General features: G+C 41.3%; 1 protein-coding gene across 8 annotated transcripts in view; it reads left to right on the plus strand.

Moving 5' to 3' along the window:
- LOC134344445 (sickle tail protein-like) overlaps positions 1–25,564 on the plus strand; it is a 706,462-nt gene that overhangs the window by 518,875 nt on the left and 162,023 nt on the right. For all 8 annotated transcript variants that reach the window (XM_063044243.1, XM_063044242.1, XM_063044244.1 and 5 more), the window contains one exon: positions 15,722–15,920. In XM_063044243.1, coding sequence (XP_062900313.1) covers positions 15,722–15,920 — 199 coding nt within the window. The remainder of the gene's footprint in view (positions 1–15,721; positions 15,921–25,564) is intronic.

Genomic DNA, 25,564 nt, shown 5'->3' on the forward strand with positions numbered 1-25,564 from the left:
TTCAACCAGAAAACTTCAAGGTTTATGAAGCTTCAGGATTTGCTGTATTATGCTATGCATTCACAGAACTCTCAAAATTGCACCGAGAAGATGGATCACAAAACTATTTCTTTCACTTCTTTCATGCTGCCTTTTTCTTTCAAATGTGGTTCTGCTACTGTTGGAGCCTGTGATCTACATTTTGGTCGTGTGTTTTCGGGCTGATTGAGTAACCTGGTGCTTTGCTATCTCTGAGAGAGTTCTGTGAGACCAAGTGAAGCATGCAGCCTTGAAGCCAAGAAGCCTGGAGATGGGGCAGGAGTCCATGATCAACTCTATTCTCACTGATCTTGCCAATTAAAGTGTCGAGGAAGATTGAAATCATTGAGGCGAGCGCAGAGGGCGAATAGGTGTTCAGCACCATCTACCAGCCTCTCAATCACTGTTGCCAGAGGAAGGTGTCTGCATGTCTCTCTCTCTGTCGCTGTCTGTGTCTCTCTCTCTCTCTCTCTCTCTCTCTCTCCCCCCCCCACCTCTGTCTCTGTCTCTGTCGCTCTGTCTCTGTCTCGCTCTGTTGCTCTCTCTCTCTCTCTCTGTCTCTCTCTGTCTGTTCTGGGTCTTGGGCAGGATTTAATCGATGCAGTTTGTGGATTGGACTCTGGAGTTCACCTATGATGTGTTTCTGTTTGCTCCTTTTTTTGTTGTAATTTTGATTGGGGCAGTCTGCAGACAATGATCACTGGGCTGAACTGAATATGTCTGGGGACTTTTGATCTTGTGTTTTTTATTCTGTGTTTTTCACTTTTTTTTTGTTGCCGTTGTGATGTTTTTCTTTAATGGGTTCCATGGTTTTCTTTTTTTTATGGCTGTCTGTCAGGAAGGCAAATCTCAGGGCTTTACACTGCATACATACTTTGATAATAAATGTACTTTGAATCTTTAAGGTGTATTGATGGAGACTGCTGTTGTTCGCCATCATTAACACTATAAAATCCTAGCCATTGATTTAGAATGAGGCAAGACTTGACTTAGATGTCTTTTACTTCACATATTAGCTACTACTACTTCTGATTTACCTAAATGACTTGAATGCTATAAGGTGATCAGGTTTGCTGATATTAAACCTGTTGGTTCAGTAGAACTAGACAAGTAAGAATGCTCTGGATTTCTACTGCTTAAGTATGTTAGTTGATAAACGGCAAGCAAGATTTAATATGGGTAGATGAAAATAGCTTCTGGTGTAAATAATATATATTTATTTCTATCTGTTTAGAACCTTTCACAATCTCAGGATGGTGTGCCATGGAAAATGTTGAGCAAAGCTTTAGTAGCAGCAGTTAACTCATCTGATGGAATTCTAAACCACAGAGATAGAACAGTTGAATGCAGGTCAGAGGAGTTTTGAAACAAATGCTCAGTGTTCTGGTTGGGCCATATCTCTAGTGCTGCTTCCAGTTGTGATTTCCAAATCATAAGGGAGACAAGAATGTACTGAAGGCAACTCAGGGCTGAGGTAAAGCTAATCGCTAGTTTGGGCTTGCACATAAATGACATGCTTCAGAAGCTGGCATTTTAATCTGGAAAATTGTCTGAGGAGTGCAATACATGATTATAAATAAGAAAATGTAAATCAAGAATTTACTGCAGAGCATTTTGTGCACCAGAGTATCGAGTAGTCATTGTATTGTGTAGAGGGAGAGAGATTTTAAAAGAAGTGAGCGGGGGCAGTTGGTACTTGACAAGGACCAAAAAAATGTTAGGTTAAAGTGGAGCGGCCATTGTGTGAGTAGGCCAGTGCTGGAGTGAAGAGTTTAGGCTTCAGGCCATCAATGAGGAGAGGCTTGGCTGTAAGTAGACTTTTTTTCATTATTTAATCTTTCTTTCTTATTGGACATTTAGAGCTGCCCAACAGTATACTGGAATGTTCCTCTTGCAGCATGTGTGAAGGCAGGGAGACCTTCAGTGTCCCTGACTACTACATCTGCAAGAAAGACATCCAACTGCAGCTTCTCACTGGCCATGATAAGGAGTTGGAGCTGGAACTGGATGAACTCTGGGTCATTCAGGAGGCTTAGGGGTGATAGACATAACATACAGGGAGGTAGTTACAACCAACATACAGGACACAGGTAATTGGTTGACCATCAGGAAGGGGGACGGGGAAAGTGGATAAACAACTGGTGCAGAGTAGCCCTCTGGTCATTCCCCTTAACAACAATTTTAATGCATTGGATACTATCTGGGGAAAATGGCCTAGCAGAGGAAAGCCACAGTTGAGTCTCTGGCACTGAGTCTGGCTCTGTGGCTCAGAAAGGAAGGGTGGAGAAGTGGCGAGCTGTGGTGATTTGTTGGTAGGGGAACAGAAAAGACGTTCTGTGGATGAGAACGAATTTCTCGGATGGTTTGTTGCCAGGGCCAAGGACATCTCAGATCGAGTCCACAGCATTCCTAAGCGGGAAGGTGAGCAGCCAGAGGTTGTGGAAATGCCATGGTGGTGAGGTCCTGCAAAGTGAGTTCAGGGAGTTAGCTGCTAAATAAAATGACAGGAGCTCCAGTGTTCTGATCTTGGGATTGCTACACATGCCATGTGCGAGTGAGGCCAGATATAGGAAGATCATACATTTAAAGACATGGCCAAGGAGCTGGTGCAGGAGTGAGGGCTTTAAATTTTTGGATCTTGGGGCTGTCTTCCAGCGAAGGAAGGGCCTGTACAGAAGGGACAGTTTGCGCTTGAACGGAGAGTCTAACATCCTGGCAGAAGGGTTTGTTAATTCTGCATGGTGGGGGATTAAACTAGATGGCAGTCAGTGTACCAGAACAGATAGTGCAGTGGTTGTGGAGAAAGGCATTGCTAAGCCTACATCCCAAGATCAGGAATCAAAAGGTTCAGCATGCTGGGACTAACGTTCTCAGCTGCATATATTTCAATGCAAGGAGTATTGCAGGCAAGGCGAATGAACTCAGGGCATGTATCTGCACCTGGTGTCATGACATTATAACCATTAGTGAGATTTGATGGCAGGACTGGCAGCTCAGTGATCTGGGGTTCTGTTGCTTTAGACGTGATAGGGTGGGACAGATTAAAGGGGGAAGAGTGGCATTACTGGACAGGGAAAATGTCATGGCAGTGCTCAGTTAGGGTAGGCTGGAGAGCTCATTTCTGACTGGACACCTGTGACTGGTGGTATGCAGCAGGGATTGATGCTGGGTCTGTTGTCGCTTGTCATCAGTATCAACGATGTAGATAATAATGTGGTAAAGTGGATCAGCAAATTTGCAGATGACACCAAGATTGGGGGTGTAGTAGACAGTGAGAAAGACTATCAAAGCTTCCAGTGGTATCTTGACCAACTGGAAAAAAGGGCTGAAAAATGGCATTTGGAATTTAATGCAAACAATTGTGAGGCGTTGCACTTTGGGAGGACCAACCAGGATAACTCTCACACGGTGAGCAGCAGGACACTGAGGCGTGTAATAGCGCAGAGGGATTTGGGAATGTGTTTCCATAATTTCTTTAAAGTGGCATCACAGGTAGACCATAAGAGAAAGGAGCAGAAGTCGGTCATTCGGCCCATCGAGTCTGCTCCGCCATTTTATCATCAGCTGATCCATTCTCCCATTTAGTCCCACTCCCCTGCCTTCTCACCATAACCTTTGATGCCCTGGCTACTCAGATACCTATCAATCTCTGCCTTAAATACACCCAATGACTTGGCCTCCACTGCTGCCCGTGGCAACAAATTCCATAGATTCACCACCCTCTGACTAAAAAAATGTCTTCACATTTCTGTTCTGAATGGGCGCCCTTCAATCCTTAAGTCGTGCCCTCTTGTACTAGACTCCCCCATGGGAAACAACTTTGCCACATCCACTCTGTCCATACCTTTCAACATTCCAAATGTTTCTATGAGGTCTCCCCTCATTCTTCTAAACTCCAAGGAATACAGTCCAAGAGCAAACAAACGTTCCTCATATGTTAACCCTCTTATTCCGGGAAACATTCTAGTGAATCTTCTCTGTACCCTCTCCAATGTCAGCACATCCTTTCTTAAATAAGGAGACAGAAACTGCCCACAGTACTCCAAGTGAGGTCTCACCAGCGCCTTATAGAGCCTCAACATCACATCCCTGTTCCTATACTCTATTCCTCTAGAAATGAATGCCAACATTGTATTCGCCTTCTTCACTACTGACTCAACCTGGAGGTTAACCTTAGGGGTATCCTGTATGAGGTCTCCCAAGTCCCGTTGCATCACAGAACTTTGAATTCTTTCTCCATTTAAATAATAGTCTGCCCATTTATTTCTTCTGCCAAAGTGCATAACCATACACTTTCCAACATTATATTTCATTTGCCACTTCTTTGCCCATTCTTCCAATCTATCCAAGTCTCTCTGCAGACTCTCCGTTTCCTTAGCACTACTGGCCCCTCCACCTATCTTCATATCGTCAGCAAACTTAGCCACAAAGCCATCTATTCCATAATCCAAATCGTTGATGTACAATGTAAAAAGAAGCGGCCCCAACACAGACCCCTGTGGAACACCACTGGTAACCAGCAGCCAACCAGAATAGGATCCCTTTATTCCCACTCTCTGTATCATGCCAATCAGCCAACGCTCTATCCACATATGTAACATCCCCATAATTCTATGGGCTCTTAGCTTGTTAAGTAGCCTCATGTGTGGTACCTTGTCAAAGGCCTTCTGAAAATCCAAATATACAACATCCACTGCATCTCCCTTGTCCAGCCTACAGGTAATGTCCTCAAAAAATTGTAATAGGTTTGTCAGGCAGGATTTTCCTTTAAGGAATCCATGCTGAGTTCTGTCTATCTTGTCATATGCCTCCAGGTACTCTGTAACCTCATCCTTGACAATCGACTCCAACAACTTCCCAACCACCGATGTCTATAATTTCCTTTTTGCTTCCTTGCCCCCTTCTTAAATAATAGTAGATAGGAACGTAAGGAAAGCATTTGGCACATTGGCCTTCTTGAATCAAAGTACAGAGTACAGGAGATGAGATGTTATTTTGATGTTGTGTAACTTGTTGGTGAGGCTGAATTTGGAGTATTGTGTGCAGTTTTGTCACCTACCCACAGAAAAAACTTAATTAAGGTTGAAAAAGTGCAGAGAAAATTGACAAAGATGCTGCTGAAATTTGAGGACCTGAGTTATAGGGAAAAGTTGAATAGATGAAGACTTTATTCCCTGGAGTGTAAAAGACTGAGCAGAGACATGGTAGAAGTATAGAAAGTTTTCAGGGGTATAGATAGGGTAAACGTAAGTAGACTTTTTCCACTGAGGTTGAGTGAGACTACAGCTAGAGGTCATGAGTTAAGTGTGAAAGGTGAAAAGTTGGAGGGGAGCAAGAGAAGGAACTTCTTTACTCAGAGGATAATGTGAGTGTCAAATGAGTTGCCAGTGCAACTGGTGAGTGTAGGGCCAATTTGAATATTTAAGAGAAATTTGAATGGGTATATGGATGAGAGGGGTGGAGAAGGCCATGGTCTGGGTGCAGGTTGGTGGCACTAGACAGATTAATGGTTTGGTAAGGACTAGATGGGCCAAAGGGCCTGTTTCTGTGCTGTAGAGTTCTCTCACTCTGTGATTCTAATAAATATGTAAGAAAATAAGTGATTCAGGTTACTGGAAGGTTAAGCTTGGGCTGGTATTAATTTTTTATGCAGTGTATGATCGGCATTTGGAATTAGATTTTAAATATGGAAATGAAGAGGAAACTGGGTATATTTATAAAATGTGATGCAAACTTACTTTCTGCATAAGTAAACAAATACCGAAGGTTATTCCTCATGTTTAATATTTACCTTCAATGTTGTGAGGCTCATATTATTAAACAAACTAACTGCTTTTAAGACCACACAGCTGATGTACACTTGTTCACAAAGTAAGTTTGTCATATTGAGAGAGAGGGAGGAATTGTTTGACATTTTTTGTTAAAATTATATATGTTTATATTCAAGAGCAAATCTGGCTGGGGGTAGGCTATGGGTGAAAGCCATTATAATAGTTATCGTTTAACTTATAATTATAAGTTAAATTTCTGCATCCTGCTTTAAGATTCACCCCACCCCCTAACATCTTCTAACAGAATGGCAGCTGTACTTGATTCATTTGATGAGGGATTCTCATCAGTGGATTCCTCTGTATGCCAAAGATAAACATTTAACAACAAATCTTAAGAGCCTAATATTGTTGCTGCCCAGAAAAGAGATATAATGACCTACACATATAATAGGTCACCATTTTGTTTTAAGTGCTCAGAAGAGCACTCTAGTGAAGAAGAATCTTGCACTTGCGTCAAGGTCGACTTGTTGCATGTGATTATGAGTAAGATGATTCAATGATTTATTAAATCATACCTGCTTGGGAACTGGCCCCTCAGCTCAGCTCAGCTCAGCTCATCCATGCTGACCAAAGTGTCCAACTGAGTTGGTCCCATTTGCTTGCAGTTGGCCATGTCCCTCTGAATCTTTCCTATGGATTTATTTGTCCAAATGCCTTTACTTGCTATAATTGATCATGCCTCTATCTCTTCCTTAGCCCGCTCTTTCCATATACCCACCACCTTCTGTGTAGGAAACCGGCCCTTCATATCCTTTTTAAATCTTTCCCTTCAAACCTTTCCCCTTTCTTCACTAGTGCATAGCAAATATTCAAAACATTTACTATTTCCAGTGTTCCATGCAAAGGACCTGTGTGTTTTTGATGTACCTTCCCCTCCCAATCTTCAGCTACTGCCTATCTCACCACATCCTGAACTTCCCCAATAATGAGGAGTGTGTATCTGAAAGAACTAAGTGGTGAGCAGAGCTATTTAAATTGATTCTGTGACATAAGCAGCTTAATTACTGGTTTGTAATTTCAGACTGCCACTTAAGTTTGGGTGTTTCTCAGCTGAGCGTTGTATACTGAGGGTAGGTTCATTTCTGTGTTCACTGAGTTGGCATTTGCTATTGTCATGGTGATGGCCGACTGCATTTGTGGGTGGTCCTGTGAAGCTGTCTTCAGGCTCAGTGGAGGAAGAAGAGCAGCAAAGCAGACAGCAGAAAACAGGGGCAGCTGCAACAAAATGGACAAAGGGGAGTGAAAAGGAGTTCAGATCAGATACGGGTATTTAGGTGGATTAACATAACCGAGGAACTATTCTGGGAATGAAGGGGTTAACATATGAGCAGCGTTGGGCAGCTTTGGGCCTGTACTTGCTGGAATTTAGAAAAATGCGGGGGCTTTAATTGAAACCTATCGAATGTTGAAAGGACTAGATAAGGTGGATGTGGAGAGGATGTGTCCTGTGCTAGGGGTATCCAGAGCTCAAGGGCACAGCCTCAGAATTGAGGGGTGACCTTTTAGAACAAAGGTTAGGAAAGAGTAGTGAATCTGTGGAATGCTCTGCCACAGACTGCAGTGGAGGCCAAGTGTGGATATATCTAGGGCGGAAGTTGATGTTTCCTGATTGGTCAGGGCATCAAAGGATATGGCAAGAAGGCAGGTGTATGGGGTTGAGTGGGATTAGCCATGATAAAATGGCAGAGCAGACTCGATGGGCTGTATGGCCTAATTCTGCTCCTATCTCCGTCAGTCTTTTGACAGAGCAAGTATGAGGTGTAGTTGCTGAGCTCCATTACCTCCAGCTATGGCGACTTGAACTTCTTGAATGCTCTGGTCTTTTGGCTATCAAAATCACATGACCCTTAACAATTATACTGTAGACTGTACATGATGTTGCCACATTCTGGCTCTGTGGCTTACACAAGGGCTGTATTGGAAGGCATGAAATGAAGAGACTCCTAAACAGCCAGGAGATTTCTCTTGAATGAGCCTATAGACCTTTGGTCCAGGAACAGGCTGCACAAGACCTGCAAGGCTCTGTCAGTAGTGGTTCATCCAAATCCAAGGTGACAGCTCTCTGAGCAATCAGGGAACGAGGAACTGAGTGCACTTTTTTATTTATATTGCTGGTCATGTCACTGGCAATGCCAACACTTACAGTTCATTTTTAACTGACCCTGAACCAGGGAGGCAATTAGTAGTCAATTATGTTGCTGAGCCTGGAGTCACAATTAGGCCTGGTAAAGGTGGCAGGTTTCCTTCTCCGATCATCTTAAGTGGATTTGATAGATGTTTTCAACAGTCTTTTCATGTTTGCTATTGCTGATGCTTGCTTTTTGCTTAGATTTGTCTAATCATAGGAGTTTTTATTTCTCTGCTGCTCAGGTAGAATTTCAATTGTCTCTGCAGATTCATGGTTCAGATCACAGAAAACTAACCGAATAACCCTTGTTATCATTCCCTTGTTAGAATCTGTTGCAAAGTATCTGACTTCTTGAGCTTGCTGTAGCCCTGTTATGTTTTGTAACTCCAAAACATAAAAACTAATTGAAAGGAAACACAGAACTGGGAATAAATGTATACGTTTCATATTTTACTTCAAGCGAGGAACGTACGTATGATGTGGTAGTGTCATAACATATACAAGTCACTTATATTTATATATAACCTGTCATTAATTATTTAAACCAACAAGAATTCTTAATCAAATAATATGTTGACAATATTACTCAAGTTCTGCTGAAATATTAAACACACAACACTCCTCCGTGCTTAGCTATAAACTCCAACTCTGTGGAATGCATCTCAACTATATACACTGTATACTATATAATACAACTGCTAAACAGACATCCAAAGCATAGTAAATTTTAAATTGTCTCATTCTGGCCTAAAGATTTAATTGCGGTGGAGGATTTCTTACTCTTGTGGGATAATGTCTTTCCTGAGCAGTGGGGCGGGGGTGTGGTCACTCTGCTTGGCAGGTGACACTTGGGGCTGTGAAACAATCTCAGGTTCTGGGGCCTCCTCTGCGGTGGTTGTTGGACTACATTCTGAGATTGCAGGAAGTGGTTCTGACACCTCTAGATACCTTTCTTCTGGAGGTGTTGGTAACTCGAACAGTGCATGGCAAGGTTCACTGGATAATTTTGATCATAATGTGTGAGTACAGTGTCTGACATTGCCATTTCCTTTACATTTTGGAAAGTCACCTCACGCAGCTTTGCTGCCATTTCTTCCCGATTTATAGGATTGCATTCAGTGTTTCCTAGGTAACACTGAGTGCCCGGGCAGCCATGCAGCACCTGGTCCATGGCATTCTGCCAAAGTGCAGGTGCAGATGCTCGTCCAAAAATAAACCTATTATAGTGATAAAGCCCGTTGTGTGAGTTTATGGTGGAAAATACTTTGGACTCTTCTTCCATCTCCATCTCTAGGAAGGCCTCAGCTAAGTCCACCTTGCTGAAGTGCTTCCTTCCAGAAAGGTTTGTTATCCTGGGCAGAGGGTATCAGTCTACCTTCAGTGCTGAGTTGGTGACCTTAAAATCACCACAGGTCCTGACAGACCCATTCTTCTTTGCTACTGGGACTACTGGTATTGCCCATTGGCTTCACTCAACCTGAGAAAGAATTTCTTTAGCTTCTGCGTGATCTAGCTCACTGGCTACTTTATCATGGATGGTATAAGGAACTGGACGGGCTTTGTAAAATATGGGTATGGCATTTTCATTTAATACTACTCTGCCCTTGATCTGTTTGAGTTTTCCAATGCCACCCCTGAACAATGCTGTGGAATCATCTAGTACCTTTCTTAATTTGCTTGCAGTTGACTCTATTGCTGTGATAATGGCATACGGATGGTGGATGAATCTCCAATCAAGTTGTAGTTGTCTCAGCCACTCAAGTCCCCTGTTTTTACCACAAACAAGTACCATGTGGCTTGTTGGTTGTTGTATTTCATTGTTACGAATGTCATTCCCACGGGAGTTATCTTTTCTCTAGTGTATGCTGTTCAAACACATTTTGTGGAATTACTGAAACAGCCGAGCCAGTGTCCAGTTCCTTTTTAGTTAAAATGCTGTTAATTTCTGATGTAAACTATATTGCTTGTCTGTTGTTAATTTTCACACAATAAATCTCAAGGCTACCTGGTCCAGTTTCACTCTCACCATTATCAGATTTTTGATCAGCAGCATGCAGATTAGGGCTCTTTTTGAGACTGAAACTTGACTTTTTATCTTTCACTCTTCCCTGTGCAGTCCATTTATTTTTGTCTGCTGGACATGCTCTTTGTATGTGTCCTATTTTTTTGCATTTCCTGCAAGTCTTTAAATCTGAATTGGTCTGGTGTATCTGACCCCCTGCCACAATGGTAATACAATTTGTTCGGCCAGGCCGGTTTCTGCTTAAACGTTGCAACTTTGTTCACACTCACGTTCATTCCTGACTCCCTTCCGCCTTTGTCTGCATTTTCCATTGATACAGCAATTTCAACTGCTCTTTTAAATATAGTTGTTCTTCAGCTAGGGGTCATTTTGAATGCTTTCTTGTAAGATTTCACAAATTAAATGATCTCTTAGTGCGCCACTAAGCCTATTACTGAACTGACAATGGTTCAGACAACTTCTACGATTGAGCTATATGTGCAGAAATGGACCCCCTTCATTTTGATTCCACTTATGAAACTTAAAGGTTCTGCAGTCAACCATGGTTTTGGTTCTAAATGTTCCTCTGTTACTTTCATGATTACAGCAAAACTCATTTTAACTGGTTTGGTTGGAGCAGTCAAACTTCTAAGCAAACTGTATGCCTTTAAATCCAATTGCACTCAGCAAAATTGGAATTCTTTCATTGGCTATTTCATTTGCTTTAAAATACTGCTCAATTCACTCAGGACACAAATCCAGTTAACCATTGTACATTCAAACCTGTCTCTTTGCAACGTAGCTAGCCATTTATGCTTGCTTTTTTATTTATTATTTTATCACCCAGTCTGTTTTTCCCCCTTTTTTTAAAAAAAACTTGAACGTCATCTTTTCTGAAGAAGCATGTGCTGCATCTTTTTTTTACTTGATTGTTTCTTGCCGCACTTTTTTTAAAAACTCAAAAGCCTTGCTGTGCTGCAACTTGTAGGTAATTATCTTGGGTTTGTTTAGAACTTGCTTATTGTCACTGTAATGTTGTGTGACTCCCAAACATAAAAACTAATTTAAAGAAAACACAGAGCCAGGAACAAATGTATGTGTTTCATTTTTAACTTTAAGTGAGGCATGTACATATGATGTGGTAGTATCATAACCTCCTTAATTCACTTAATTTTCCATATAACCCATAATGAATTATTTAAATGAACAAGAATGCTTAATCAAGCGATATATTTACAACATTACTCAAAACCTACTGAAATATTAAATACACAACAAGCTACTCAACAAAAATCCTGATCTTGTTCCACAAATCCTCTATTCCCACCCACACTTTAGTAAGGTCTTGACAAGTTCCTCCATGCAGACTGACCTGTGAGGTGGATTCAGGATTAGCTTGTTGTCAGAAAGCAAAGTGTGATGGTTGAGTGTTGATTCTCTGAATGGCGGCCTGTGACTTGTAGCGTATCTCATGGGCTAGTGCTGGATACTCTGTTATTCATTATTTAAGTGAATAATTTAGATCTCAGTGCATATGGAATGATTGTCAAGTTTGCTGATAAGAATAAATTTAGAGGTCTTGAATGAATAATCTCTTCTTGGGCTTCCAGCTGGGTACAGGTATCGATTATAGTTAACGTTTCGATGATAAACTCAGCCTCTTCAGGAATGAAGAAGGTCTTGTTGATAGTGAAGCAGGGTACCATGAATTGCAAAGGGATTTTGATCAGGTAGGGAGTTGAGGTGAGGAATGGCAAATGGATTTTAGCTTGGGTAATAATGAGGTGATGCATTTTGAACAATCAGACCAGGGCAGGGTACTGACACTGGTTGTGGAACAGAGGGACCTGGGAATATGAGTGCACAGAAGTCTGTTACACTGACTGATACAGCGAAATCACAGTGTCATGACGGATGAAAGGCAGCTGCATACTGCCTCTAAACATGGAATGCATTATGTTGCTTATAAGACTAAAAATGTTGCCATTATGGAGGAATTGAATCCTGTGCCTTCATTTGCACCTTCACAAGGTTTCAAAGTACATTCAATATCAAAGAATGTGTACAGTATACAACTCTGAGATTCATCTTCCCACAGTCAGCCATGATAGAAAGAAAACCATGGAAACCCATTCAAAGAAAAAACAACAACCCTGTCCCCCCAACTTGCAAAAAAAAACAAATCTCACAAACGACAAAAATGACCAACAAAACACAGAATATAAAAACACAAAGTCGAGAGTGTCTAGGCATCATAAGATGAGCTACAGAGTCCAATCGACAAACTGCATCGATTGACCCTTGCCCAAGCCCCAGGACTCCAGCACAATCCTCTGACAGCATTGAGTAAGAGGAGGAGAGAGACTACCAACTGCTGGCACCTTCCTCTGGCTGCAGCGAGTGAGAGGCTGGTAGACAGTGCTGAACACCTGCTCACTCTCCGCACCTCTCTCACTGATTTCAATCTTTCTTGGTGCTTTAATTGGCAAGATCGGCTAGAAATGAGTTCAATCATCGACTCGCCCGGTCTCGAAGCTGCATGCTTTGCTCAAATTGTCACCATACACCCTCTGAGGCAGCAAAGCGCAAGGTCATTCAATTCACCCAAAAACACACCACCAAAATGTAGATCACAGACTCCAACAGCAGCAGAGCCACATTTGAAAGAAAAAGAGGATGTAATAGAAGTGGAAGTAGTTGTTTTGTAATCTATCTGGAGAATGTCACCCGTGGTTGCATTCTTTGCTAGTGCTATCTTCTTCCAGGCTTCAGAATCATAAAATACAAGGTGGATACACTAATCATAAAGGATAATGTCCATTTTCCGAGAAAATTATGCGATGCCACAAGACCAGAAAAAAACAGTTGACATTGTAGCTGAGTTAAGAGCATAGAGCATAAGAATTAGTAGTAGAATTAGAACATTCAGCCCTTACAGTTTGCTCTAACATTTCATCGTGGTTGATCCATTTTCCCTCTCATCCACATACTCAGGCCTTCTCCCTGTAACCTTTCACACCATGAGTAATCAAGAACCTTAAAGACACCCAATGTCCTGGCCTCACAGCCACCTGTGGCAATGAATTCCACAGATTCACTATCCTCTTGGCCAAAGAAATTCCTTCTCATCTCTTTTCTAAATGGTTATCTCTATACTGAGGCTGTGACTTCTGGTCCTATACTCCACAAGGGCTGTGTTGGAAACTATAGGAAACATCCTCTCCACATCCACTCTCTCTGGGTCTTCCAACATTCAATTGTTTTCAATGAGCTACCCCACTCATTCTTCTAAATTCCTACAAGTATGGACACAGAGTTGTCAAACGCTCCTCATGATAACCAGTTCATTTCCAGAATCGTTCTTGTGAACCTTCTCTGAGCCCTCTCTAATGTCAGCACAACATTCCTTAGATAAGAGCTGTTCACAATATTCCAAGTGTGGCCTGACCAGTGCCTTATAAAGCCTCAGCATTGTATTCTTGCTTTTATGTTCTAGTCCTATCAAATTTGCCTTCCTCACCACAACTCAACCTGCAAGTTAATCTTTAGGGAGTCCTGCAAGAGGACCCCCAAGTCCTATTGCACCTCCGACTTTTGAATTTTCTGCCTGTTTAAACAATAGTCTACACTTTTGTTCTTTCTACCAAAGTGCATGGCCGTACACTTCCTGACACTGTATTCCATTTTCCATTTCTTCGTAATCTGTCTAAGCCTTTCTGCAGCCTCCCTGCTTCCTCAACACTTCGTTCCCCTCTACCTATCTTTGTATAGTCGTATATTCGGTCATCCAAATGATTGACTTATAATATATGAAGAAGGGGACCCAACACTGACCCCTGTGGAATACCACGACTCACCCAGCAGCCAAGCAGAAACGTCTCTCTTTATTCCCACTATTTGCCTCCTGCCATTCAGCTAATCCTCTATTGGCTCTTACCTTGTTCAGTAGCCTCATGTGCAGCACCTTGTCAAAGGCCTTCTGAAAATCCAAGTACATAACATCTACAATATCTCCTTTGTCTATCCTGCGTGTTACTTCCTCAAAGAATTCCAACAGATTTGTGAAGCAAGATTTTCCCTTAAGGAAACCAAGCTAACTTTGGCCTATTTTATCATGTGCCTCCAAGTTCCCTGAGACCATATCCTTAATAATTGACTCCAATATCTTCCCAACCACTGAGGTCAGGCTAATTGGCCTATAAGTTCCTTTCTTCTGTCTCCGTCCCTTCTTGAACAGTGGAATTACATTTGAAATTTTCCAGTCCTCTGGGACATGAATGAATCTAGTGGATTCTTGAATGATCATTACCAATGCCTCCACAATCAGCTTCCCAAGCACCTTCTTCCTAGTAATAGCAATTCCACTCACTTCTACCCCCTAACACTCTTGAATTTAGGGCATATTGTTAGTGTCTTCCATGGTGAAGATGATGCAAAATACTTCATCAGATCATCTGCCATGTCCTTGTCCCCCGTTACTACCTCTCCAGCATCATTTTCCGGTGGTCTGATATCTAATCTCGCTTCTCTTCTACTCTTTGTATATATGAAAAAAATTGATGTCCTCTTTGATATTATTGGCTAGCTTACTTTCATATTAAATCTCTTTCTCCCGTTATGGCTTTTTTTAGTTGCCATCTGTTGGTTTTTAAAACCTTCCTGATCCTTTATCTTCCCAATAATTTTTGCTTTATTACATGTCCTCTCTTTGGCTTCAATGCTATTTATGACTTCCCTTGTCAGCTACAGTTACATCAGAATACCACTGCCTCTTAGGGATGTATCTGTGCTGCACCTTCGAATTGTTTCCAGAAGCTTCAGCCATCGTCCCTGCTAGCGCCCACTTCCATCAACTTTGGTCAGCTCCTCTCTGATGCCACTATAATTCCCTTTACTCCACTGGAATACTGATATATCTGACTTCAGCTCCCCTCTCGCAATTTGCAAGATGAAGTCCATCATATTAGGTTGGGTTCCTTTAACTTAAGCTCCCTAATAAAAATCTAGTTCATTACACATCACCCATTCAAGAATAGTCTTTCTCCCAGTGGGCTTGACCACAAGCTACTCGAAAAAGCTATCTTGTAGGCATTCTATAAATTCTCTTTCTTGGGATCCAGTACCAAGCAGATTTTCCCAATCAGCCTGCATATTTAAATCCCCCATGACTATCATAACATTGCCCTTTCGACATTTTGCCCTCTTAAACAACAAACTTGGTTCCAGAAATTATTTCAGGATTTATTTCCTTTCTTTAAGTTCTTGAGAACTCAGTGTTTGCAGAATGCATCTCAAGCACAGTTATAAATGTCATCTTTTTTGAAAATCGTGACAACCTGCTGCTGTCTGAGGCCCTAGAAATGTTCATATGGCATTAATTTGTTGTTGCCTCACATCCTCAAACTATTTGGGCAGCTCTCACAAGTTAGGCAAATTTTATCTTACTACTTTCTTGACATGAGGGCATTAAGGAAATATATTCCTGATGAGAGAAGTAAAATCAGGTATAGAATTTTGACCTCTTTTTGGGTGAAATAGTTCAATATTTCCTGTCTGTTGAATAATAGGTAGCGCAGTATATTTTTTAGTTTTTAATATGTTGCAGGAGAAGGTTAACGGGCTGAATTCTCCACTTCTGCTGTTATTTCTTATGTGCTTATAATGTTTATACTACTGGAGTTGCATGGTTAAAGTTAATTTAGTTTTCTCTGTGTATCTTTAATTCTATATTTTTGTTTCTAGGTGTACTGTATCTTCAGTATGGAGATGAAATGACACAATTTGCAATGCCAAATGAAATCACATCAATGGATACAGTTCATGCACTCTTTGTACGTGCCTTCCCCAAACAGCTCACAATGAAGATGCTGGAGTCTCAAAATGTAGCTGTATACATTAAGGATGAAGCCAGGAATGTATTCTACGAGCTAAATGACTTGAGGTAGGCTGATGTTCTCATTGTCAAATCATACATAACTGGATACAGGATGACTTTGTTTCTAAAGACTTCATTTCTTTCAAAAAAAATTGTCCAATGTCATTAGATTTGAATGAATTTGCCAGGCATTGCAAAAGTTAAGATTTGCTTTTGTAAATACGTTTCAATGGATAAATTTAAATATACTCTCAAACTGGTTAAAAACTTCACTTGAGTTGAACTAATATAGCTGAGCAAGTAAAATGGAAATTTATCCATTTTTAATTGTGGCAATATACTCCTGCTGTGCTAAACCATTATATGCCTTTGCTTTGTGTTAAAACATTTTTATATGATAACCTGTTGTTTCCGCTCTCTCAACTAATACTAATACAACCAGCAGAAGTTGGCAAAATCTGATAGGGAGACAAATATGTAAAATGTTATGTTCTGGGTCAGATCTGAAAACTGTTTCACAAAACTCCAGGTTGTGTCTGACACCAGCTGTTACAGGAGCACTGTGTTACAGGTTCATTGTGCAATGAACCAGAATTGATTGGAAAGCTTAAGGTAAAAGAACCCTTTGGGGAAGATGATCATAATATGATCAAATTCACCCTGAAATTTGAGGAGAAGCTAAAGTCAGATGTATCGATATTACAGAGGCATGATAAAGGAGTTGTCCAGAACTGATTGGAGAAGAACATTGGCAGAGATGATGGCAGAGCAGTAATGGCTAGAATTTCCAGAAGCAGTTCAGAAGGCACAGGATACATACAACCCAAAGAGGAAGACGTATTTTAAAGGAAGAATGACACAACTGTGGCTAACAAGAGAAGTCAAAGCCAACATAAAAGCCTAAGAGAGGGCATATAATAGAGCAAACATTAGTAGCAAGTTAGAGGAATGGGAAGTTTTTAAAAGCCAACAGAAGGCAACTAAAAATGTCATTATGAGGGTACAGATGGAATGCAAAAGTAGGCTAGCCAATAATAAGAGGATCCCAAAAATTTCTTCAGATACATAAAATGTAAAAGAGAGGCAAGAGTGGATATCGGACCACTGGAAAGGGAGTAATGGAGGCCAGACAAACTGAATAAGTATTTTGCATCATTCTTTTCTGTGGAAGACAATAGCAATATGATGGAAGTTCGAAGCGTCAGGGGGCATGAAGTGTGTGAAGTTACCATAACTAAAAAGAAGGTTCTTGGGAAACTGAAAGGTCTGAAGGTAGATAAGTCAATTGGACCAAATGGTGTACACCCTAGGTTTCTGAGAGAGGTGGCTGAAGAGATTGTGGAGGCAATAGTAATGATCTTTCAAGAATCACTAGATTCTGAAATAGTTCCAGAAGACTGGAAAATTGCAAATGTCACTGCATTCTTCAAGAAGGGAGAGAGGCAGAAGAGAGGAAACGGTAGGCCAGTTAATCTGACTGCAGTAGTTGGGGATATGTTGGAATCAATTATTAAGGATGAGGTCTCGGTACTTGGAGGCACATGATAAAATAGACCGTAGTCATCATGATTTCCTCAAGGGAAAGTCTTGCCTGACAAATCTGTTGGAGGTCTTTGAAGAAATAACAAGCAGAATAAGCAAAGGAGAATTGGTTGATGTTGTGTACTTGGATTTTCAGAAGGCCTTTGACATGGTGCCACACATGAAGCTGCTTAACAAGCTGTGAGCCTGTGGCATTACAGGAAAGATTCTAGCATGGATAAAGCAATGCTGGTTGGCAGGAGGCAACAAGTGGGAATAAAAGGAGCTTTTTCTAGCTGGCTCCCGGTGACCAGTGGTGTTCCACAAGGGTTTGTGTTGGGACCGATTAGTTTTACATTATATATCAATGATATGGATGATGGTATTGATGACTATGTTGCAAAGTTTGCGGATGATGTGATGACAGGTGAAGGGGCCTGTAGTTTTGAGGAAGGAGAGAGGCTTCAGAAGGACTCAGTCAGATTAGGAGAAAGGGCAATGAAATAGCAGATGGAATACATCATTGGGTAGTGTACGATCATGCACTTTGGTAGAAGAAATAAAAGGGTTGACTACTTTCTAAATGGAGACAGAGTACAAAAAATAGGGCAAAGGGACGTGTGAATCTTTGTGCTGGATTCCCTAAAGGTTAATTTGAAGGTGAGAAAGGTGAATGCAATGTTTGCATTCATTTCAAGAGGACTAGAATATAAAAGCAAGGATGTAATGTTGAAACTTTCCATAGCACTGGTGAGGTCTCACTTGGAGTATTGTGAGCATGTTTAGCTGCTTATCTTAGAAAGGATGTGCTGAAACTGGAGAGGGTTCAAAAACGAGGCTCGGGAAAATGATTCCAGGGTTGAATGGCTTGTCATATGAAGAGCATTTTCTGGCTCTGGGCCTGTATTCACTGGAATTCAGAAGAATGAGGGAGACCTCAATGAAACCTATCGAATGGTGGAACGCTTTGATAGAGTGGATGTGATGTTTCCTATGGTGGGAGGGCCTAAGACCAGAGGACACAGCCTCAGAATAGAGAGGTGTCCTTTAGTGGCGAATCTGTGGAATCCTTTGCCACAGACAGCTGTGGAGGCCAAGTATTCATGTATACTTAAGCAGAGGCTGATACATTCGTGGTTCATCAGGGTATAAAGGGATATGGAGACAAGGCAGAAGATTTGAGCTGAGAGGAAAAATGGATCAGTCATGATGAGATGGCGCACCAGATTCAATGGGCCAAATGGCCTAATTCTGCTCCTATATCTTATGGTCTAACTGCCTGCAATTAGCTTGCTGGGCTATTGAGGTTCTTTAGTGATTCCTGACCGTCTCACCTCCCAAGCTCCCTCATGCTAATGAGTTGGGTGCTTCGACGCTTCAACTGCATGCTGCTGGGAGATCAACCCCAGGGTTTGTGCATCAACGGGTGAATTCCCCTTTTCCCAATCCAGTGTCAGCTGAGAGTTTTCAGCACACCTGGGTGATTTAGTCACACGGTGGCTTTAAATGAATGAGAACCTGAAAACAGCAGCATCACTGGTTCATTCTGAGATTTGTTTGAGAGCAGAGGATGAGTGCAGAAATTCCAGACTGGGAAAGCTGGGGTGGTCTGGGATGGAGATTATCTCGGAGGGTGTTGTCTGGGAATGGGAGTGGAGTTGATTGGAGAGAGTAATGTTCTGAATTTCAGAATCAGGTTTATTATGACTGGCATGTGTTGTGAAATTTGGTAACTTGGCAACAGCAGTACAATGTAATACAGGATAATACAGAAAGAAAAAAGTAAATCAATTACAGTAAGTATGTATGTATATTAAATTGATTTAAAGACGTGCAAAAACAGAAATAATATATATTTTTTTTAAAAAGTGAGGTAGTGTTTGTAGGTTCAATGTCTATTTAGGAATCGTAGTGCAGAGGGGAAGAAGCTGTTCCTGAATCATTGAGTGTGTGCCTTTAGGCTTATGTACCTCCTTCCTGATGGTAACAGTGAGAAGAGGGCATGCCTGGGCAATGGGTGTCCTTCATAATGGATGTCACCTTTCTGAGACACTGCTTCTTGAAGATGTCTTGGATACTACAGAGGCTAGTACCCAAAATGGAGCTGAGTAATTTTTCAGCTTTCTGGAGCTTCTTTCACACATGCCAATAATAATAAACCGTATTCTGACAACACACATCAAAGTTGCTGGTGAACGCAGCAGGCCAGGCAGCATCTCTAGGAAGAGGTACAGTCGAAGTTTCGGGCCGAGGCCCTTCGTCAGGACTAACTGAAAGAAGAGCTAGTAAGAGATTTGGAAGTGGAAGTGGGAGGGAGAGGGGGAGATCCAAAATGATAGGAGAAGACAGGAGGGGGAGGGATGGAGCCAAGAGCTGGACAGGTGATTGGCAAAAGGGATATGAGAGGATCATGGGACAGGAGGCCCGGGGAGAAAGAAAAGTGGGGGAGGGGACCCGGAGGATGGGCAAGGGGTATAGTGAGAGGGACAGGGGGAGAAAAAGGAGAGAGAGAAAAAAAGAATATGGGTATATAAATGATTAACGGATGGGGTACCGTATTCTGACTTTGTTTCTGAAATTCAAAACATTACTCTCTCCTGAAACAGCTCCACTCCCTTTCCCAGACAACACCCTCCAAGACAATCTCCATCCCAGACCACCCCAGCCCTCCCTCTCAGGAATTTTTCAGCCGTTTTTAACTCATGGCATTGTATTCCTCCAAATACGAATAGCTGGGATAGACATCTTAGTACGGATGAAGGGTTTCGGCCCAAAATGTTGATTATTTATTCGCCACTATAACCGCTGCCTGACTTACTGAGTTCCTCCAACATTTTGTGTGAGTTGCTGAAGATTTCTAGCTTCTGCAAATCTCTTACGGTTAGCAAAGATGCACTGGGCCTGTTTCTATGCTGTATAACTGTGACTCTCAAAGATAGAGGGATATTGGGTGAAAGGATAAAGTACGCTGTATGGTGTTTATACTTGTTTTTAAATATCCCCTCCCTCTTAGGTAATAACATGGAAAACATTGGATTCAGCACTTAGGATGAGGAGGAGCTGGTGAGCAATTGTCAGGTGAATCCTCAAGAAAGGACTCACCTGAAAATTGTTACTTAGGTTTTCCATGTCGGTCACCCAGAAGTATGAAGTATTATAGACCAGCAACATGGAGGCCAGTCTTGTGACCTTCAGCAAATTGACGACCACCAAGCAACGAAACGTGTTCCAAAGGCACAGCGCGGTGAATTTACTTATGAAGTCAGCAGCCCCAGTGATAAATGGAATGATACACATAACAGCCATGTTCTGTCACTTCTGGATCTCACCTGATCCAGCCCAGTGGCTGAGGTGACTGCAGAAGTTGGAATCTGGAGCAACAAACGATGTGATGGAAGGACTCAGCAGGTCCACTAGCATCTGTGGGAAGGAAGAAATTGTCACTGTTTTGACCCGAAATATGAACGATTTTTTTTTCTTCCACCAGTGCTCATTGCTTGTTGCTGCAGTGATGAAAGAGCTTTGGTGTCTGTGCTGCAGTGGCAAAGGAGCTTTGGTGGTTGAGTACTTATTTTCAGTTTTCAGCATTACTATAAGGGTGGTAGCTCTAAATTCATCGGTTCTTCTGTTCTCCATTAGCTGAGACATCAGCTTTGGTTTTTTGTGCTCAATACCCTTTGTGCACCTGAAATGAAAATGTGATGTTGGAGATGTTCTGCAGGTCAGGGAACATCTGTAGAGGGAGAAGCTGCGTTCGTCCTGACAATCCTTGATTAGAGCTGAGGAAATTTAGGAAAAAAAATGGTTTCTTTTTCCATTGCAGAGAGGGGTAGATGGGTGGGGACAACAAAGGTAATGTCTGTAATAGGGTACTAGCCAAGAGAAAATCGATGACGGATTGGTGTTGACTGAGAGAGGTTGGTAAAGGCTTTATAATAGTAACTCATCTGTTGGAAAAAGTATGAATTGAGAACACAAAAATATGTGTGTTTCTATGTACTTGTCAACATTCTTCATTAAGCAATCGCATAAATTGCTCTTTCCAATGCTGTATATTTATAGTTCTGTGGAAATAGAGCACTGTGAATTCAAAAAATAAACTTTGTTTTATTTGTATGGATGTTGCATTACTCTTAGCAAGTAAATCTTTGCAATTCATTGAAACTGAACCTCTGCCAACTCCTCACTGTTTCTTTGTTTGGTTACACAAGTTACCCTGTGCTTGGTGGGGTGAAACTGAGACATTTTATTGGATTATGAACAATTCTTTGCTTCTCATGTGTGTTGCATACCCAGACTGTCATGTTTTGCGGTTTGCAATGGGCCATTCTCCTCAAGATTCTAATGTATGTTCAAAGTAAATTTATTATCAAAGTACATATATCTCATCATATACAACACTGAGATTAATTTTCTTGTGTGCAAACTCAATTATTCCATCGAATAATAATATAACAGAATCCATTAGCTAAAGGTTTGACTTGGGCAGTGGTTTCCCAGAGATCCTCCCAGTAATAGATTAAAATACTTGTATGTACAGTATATTTTTAATCTGTCAAAGTACTGCTTTTGCACTACCTGGTCAGCCATTATCAGGTCATCGATGCAGAGATACATCCTAGGATGCGCTGTGACATATCATTAGTGATGTATCCTGGGATCATCGGGTATTTCAGGCCTTTCAACATCAGACACTCTAAGCCCAAGCGACCCAGCCAGTGTTGATCAGACCCTGGCTTGTGTCCAGGAGCATTAGGGTCGCACCTCTTGATCCATAGCCATCTGGAGGCTCACTCAGCAGTCTCTGTGACAGTCCTGGTGTGGTTCTTTTCTTAGCTGCCCCCGTACTGCCAAGGAGAGAGAATGTTCTGCACAGCAAGCAGCCAGCATGCCTTTCCCTTCAAAGTTAAGATTTGACACTTCTTCTCTATTATTTCCATTTCCTCATCGAGCGCAAAGATCATCCCTAGGTTTCCAATCAAATTTTTGCTCATTCACTATACTTTCTTTCCAAATGTTTTACAAAATATACATTTTCACTTCACCCTTAATACAATTTTTCACATTGATTTCTTTGTGAACTTAATTAAAAAATTAGGGACATCTTTTTAATAAGAAAAGCAGAATGTAAATGCAAATAGTTGCAGTAGAAGTGCCTTATAATTTTCTTTGGCCTTCTCTCTGTTCCACTAAATGTTTTCAGCTAGAGTTGTTTAAGACCAAAGCCCTGTGTAAATGGGGCTTTCTGTTGATGAATTCACTTGCACTATCGTGAACTCCAGAATAAAGCCTCATGTAAACAAATGGAAATCAGAAACTCGCGATTCACCCTAGAGTCCACATACTTTGCACTCTCAGCCTTTTTGTATTCATCTGATTCAACAGTTTGTTTTAAGTAGAAACCTTTTCAAACATCACTTCCAGATGGCCCTGGAATTTGGGCAAACAACAGGAATTCCAGCTGTGATATTAGGTCTTCAGTGCAGCGCAGCCCCTGTTTTTGAGCAGTTGTGAATGTGGTTTGTACTTTCAATAACAAGCCACTCATACTGATGTTGCTGTTCCTCTCAAAGTAGGTTATAAATATTTCTTCTTTTGCAGGAAGCTATTTTGTGAATATTTACTTGCTCTTCTTTGACAGAGTATTCAAAGATGGCAAAATACAACATGCTTTATTGGCAACTTCGAGGTGTCTTCCATGTGTGAAAATGGTTGACAACTTTTACTGGAACTTGCTTAGACGCAGGTGTGAGTATACAAAGCAGAACCACCCACTTCAGTTATTTCCAAGTGCTTCTTCAGAAATATAGCTGACCAAGACAGTACTGCCACCTATTGTCTCCTATTAAAAAGTTGCATCATGGAACCAAATACATGAATGCTTAGGTTTAGATTTTTCTGTTCCCTGATTGCTGTCCAAGTAAATATACTGAATGAAATATAGAATTACACAGGCGAGTACTGTTGCACTTGCAGCCCATTGTTTTTATTTGCTTACCACAGCTAGGATGACAGTGAAGGTGAAGATGCAAGTGACTGCAGTTGTTGGGATCTGGAGCAAAAAGGCAAACTGCTAGCAAAACTCAGCAGGTCAGAAAATGACAGAGGCAAAGAAATGAATGACATTTCAATTCAAGTCCTGATAGGAGGTCTCAACCTGAAATTGGAATCATTTCTTTGCCTCCGCTGGTAGTGCCTGACCAATGAGTTTCTCTTGCAAAATGGGGGCACAAGAGAGCGCAGATGCTGGAATCTGGTGTAACACAAACGAAGCTCGAGGAACTCAGTGGGTCAGGCAGCATCTGAGGAGGGAAATGGACTGTTGACATTTAGGGTTGAGATGCTGAGTTCCTCTAGCAGTTGGCTTTTATTTTGCTGGCAGCAAAAGCACTGATTAAGAGGCACGAGTTAAATTTATGATTTAGAAGAATGTGTTATGCATAGTTCATTCAACATGGTACTGTAAGGAGAGTTTGAGCTGTAGATTTAAATGAACTTTGACAGTTCTACAAATTATTAGTTTGCAAAAAGCAATGGGTGTGTTTTGTTTATCATTCTCTGAGTATTACTATTTCAGCTACATCAGCACACAGAGTAAAAAACACATTAAATTGCTTGTGAGCTTCAGGGAAAGATTCCAGGATTGATTACACTGGACAACAAAGATCTTGCTTCCTGAATGTTTTGGGGTTTATCTTATGGATTTTGGGCTGCTGATCATGAAAATCACCATGAACTTTTCCTATCTCACACACTTTTTAAAAAAAAAAATCTTCTATATTTGTAATTTCAATTCATAATTTAAGTCAATTAAAGTGTTGCCCACAATGTAAACTGTAAGGTTTTCTATGTTGCCCAGGCAGACCTGGGCATACTTTGGCAGGGTGGATGCTGCATGGCAGGAGAGTTTTTAAAGGCTTTAAAAGAATCATACACACACTGTTCCATGCATTGCGTTTACATGTATATCCATTTGCGATCATGCTCTACATGCATAGTATATTGTGTGTACTCATTATAATAAAGCAATTGTATTTTCAGGAGTAGTTGTGATAGGAAAGTGTCTCACCAATGTTGCAACAGCTGTGATATTATTATATTTGTGGCAAATATACGCTTAAATCTCAAAGACTGAGCATGGCTCTTTTTATTAAGAAAGCTGATAAGCTCTACTTTGGGTGTAAAATTGGAGACCAAGACAAAGCCTGGCCTCCTGACATTTGTTGCGCAACATGCACTGTCGATCTTAGAGCTTGGCTCAGAGGTACTCTGATGTCAATGCCGTTCACTGTCCAGAAGATGTAGCAAAAGCAGAAAGACTGCTATTTCTGTATGATCAGTGTGCCTGGTTTCCCCACTGAAACAAGAAATCTGTTGAAAACCCCAATCTCCCTTCAGCCATGAGACCTGTGCCACATGACCTAAACCACCAGAGACATGGAGTCTAGAGAAAGCGGAAGAACAGGCTATGATGCCTGAGCCAGGAGCGGAAAATAACAATGATACTGATACACATTTTGAACCCTTTAGGTTAAGTCAGCCTCATCTGATAACTCAATCAGAGTTAAATGACCTGGTCAGAGACTTTGGTTTGCCAAATGCAAAAACAGAATTACTGAGTTCAAGACTGCAATGATAGAATCTGCTGTCACTAAGCACAAAGACTTCTGTGAAGGATTTGACATTTGAGACAAATGCTTCCCAAAATAACTGCTACCAAGATTAAGGAAGGCATTTTTGTTGGTCCACAAATCAAACAGGTCATCAATGACAGGCAATTTGAAGAACTTCAAGTGGGACTAGAGAAAATCACATGGAAGGCATTCAAGGATGTTGTTGAAAATTTTCTCGGCAACTACAAAGCACCAGACTAGGTGCAGCTGGTTGACAATATGCTTCAAGCATAGAAAACAATGAATCTTAACCTGTCACCAAAGATTCATTTTCTACATTCCCATTTAGATTATTTCCTTGCAAACCTTGGTGTTGTCATTGACAAGTTGGTGAAAGATTTCACCAGGACATTGTGGTCATGGAGAAATGGTAGCAGGGCAACTGGAATCTATCAATGTTGGCTAATTATTGTTGGACACTTAAGCGAGAAGCCTCAGACACCAAGTACAAATGAAAATCATTAACAAAAACATTTTTAGCTTAGTTTAACTATTGCAAAGCATCAGCACCGTTAT

The sequence above is a fragment of the Mobula hypostoma genome, chromosome 3 (genome assembly GCF_963921235.1).
Source record: "Mobula hypostoma chromosome 3, sMobHyp1.1, whole genome shotgun sequence".
NCBI classification, from domain to species: Eukaryota; Metazoa; Chordata; class Chondrichthyes; order Myliobatiformes; family Myliobatidae; genus Mobula; species Mobula hypostoma.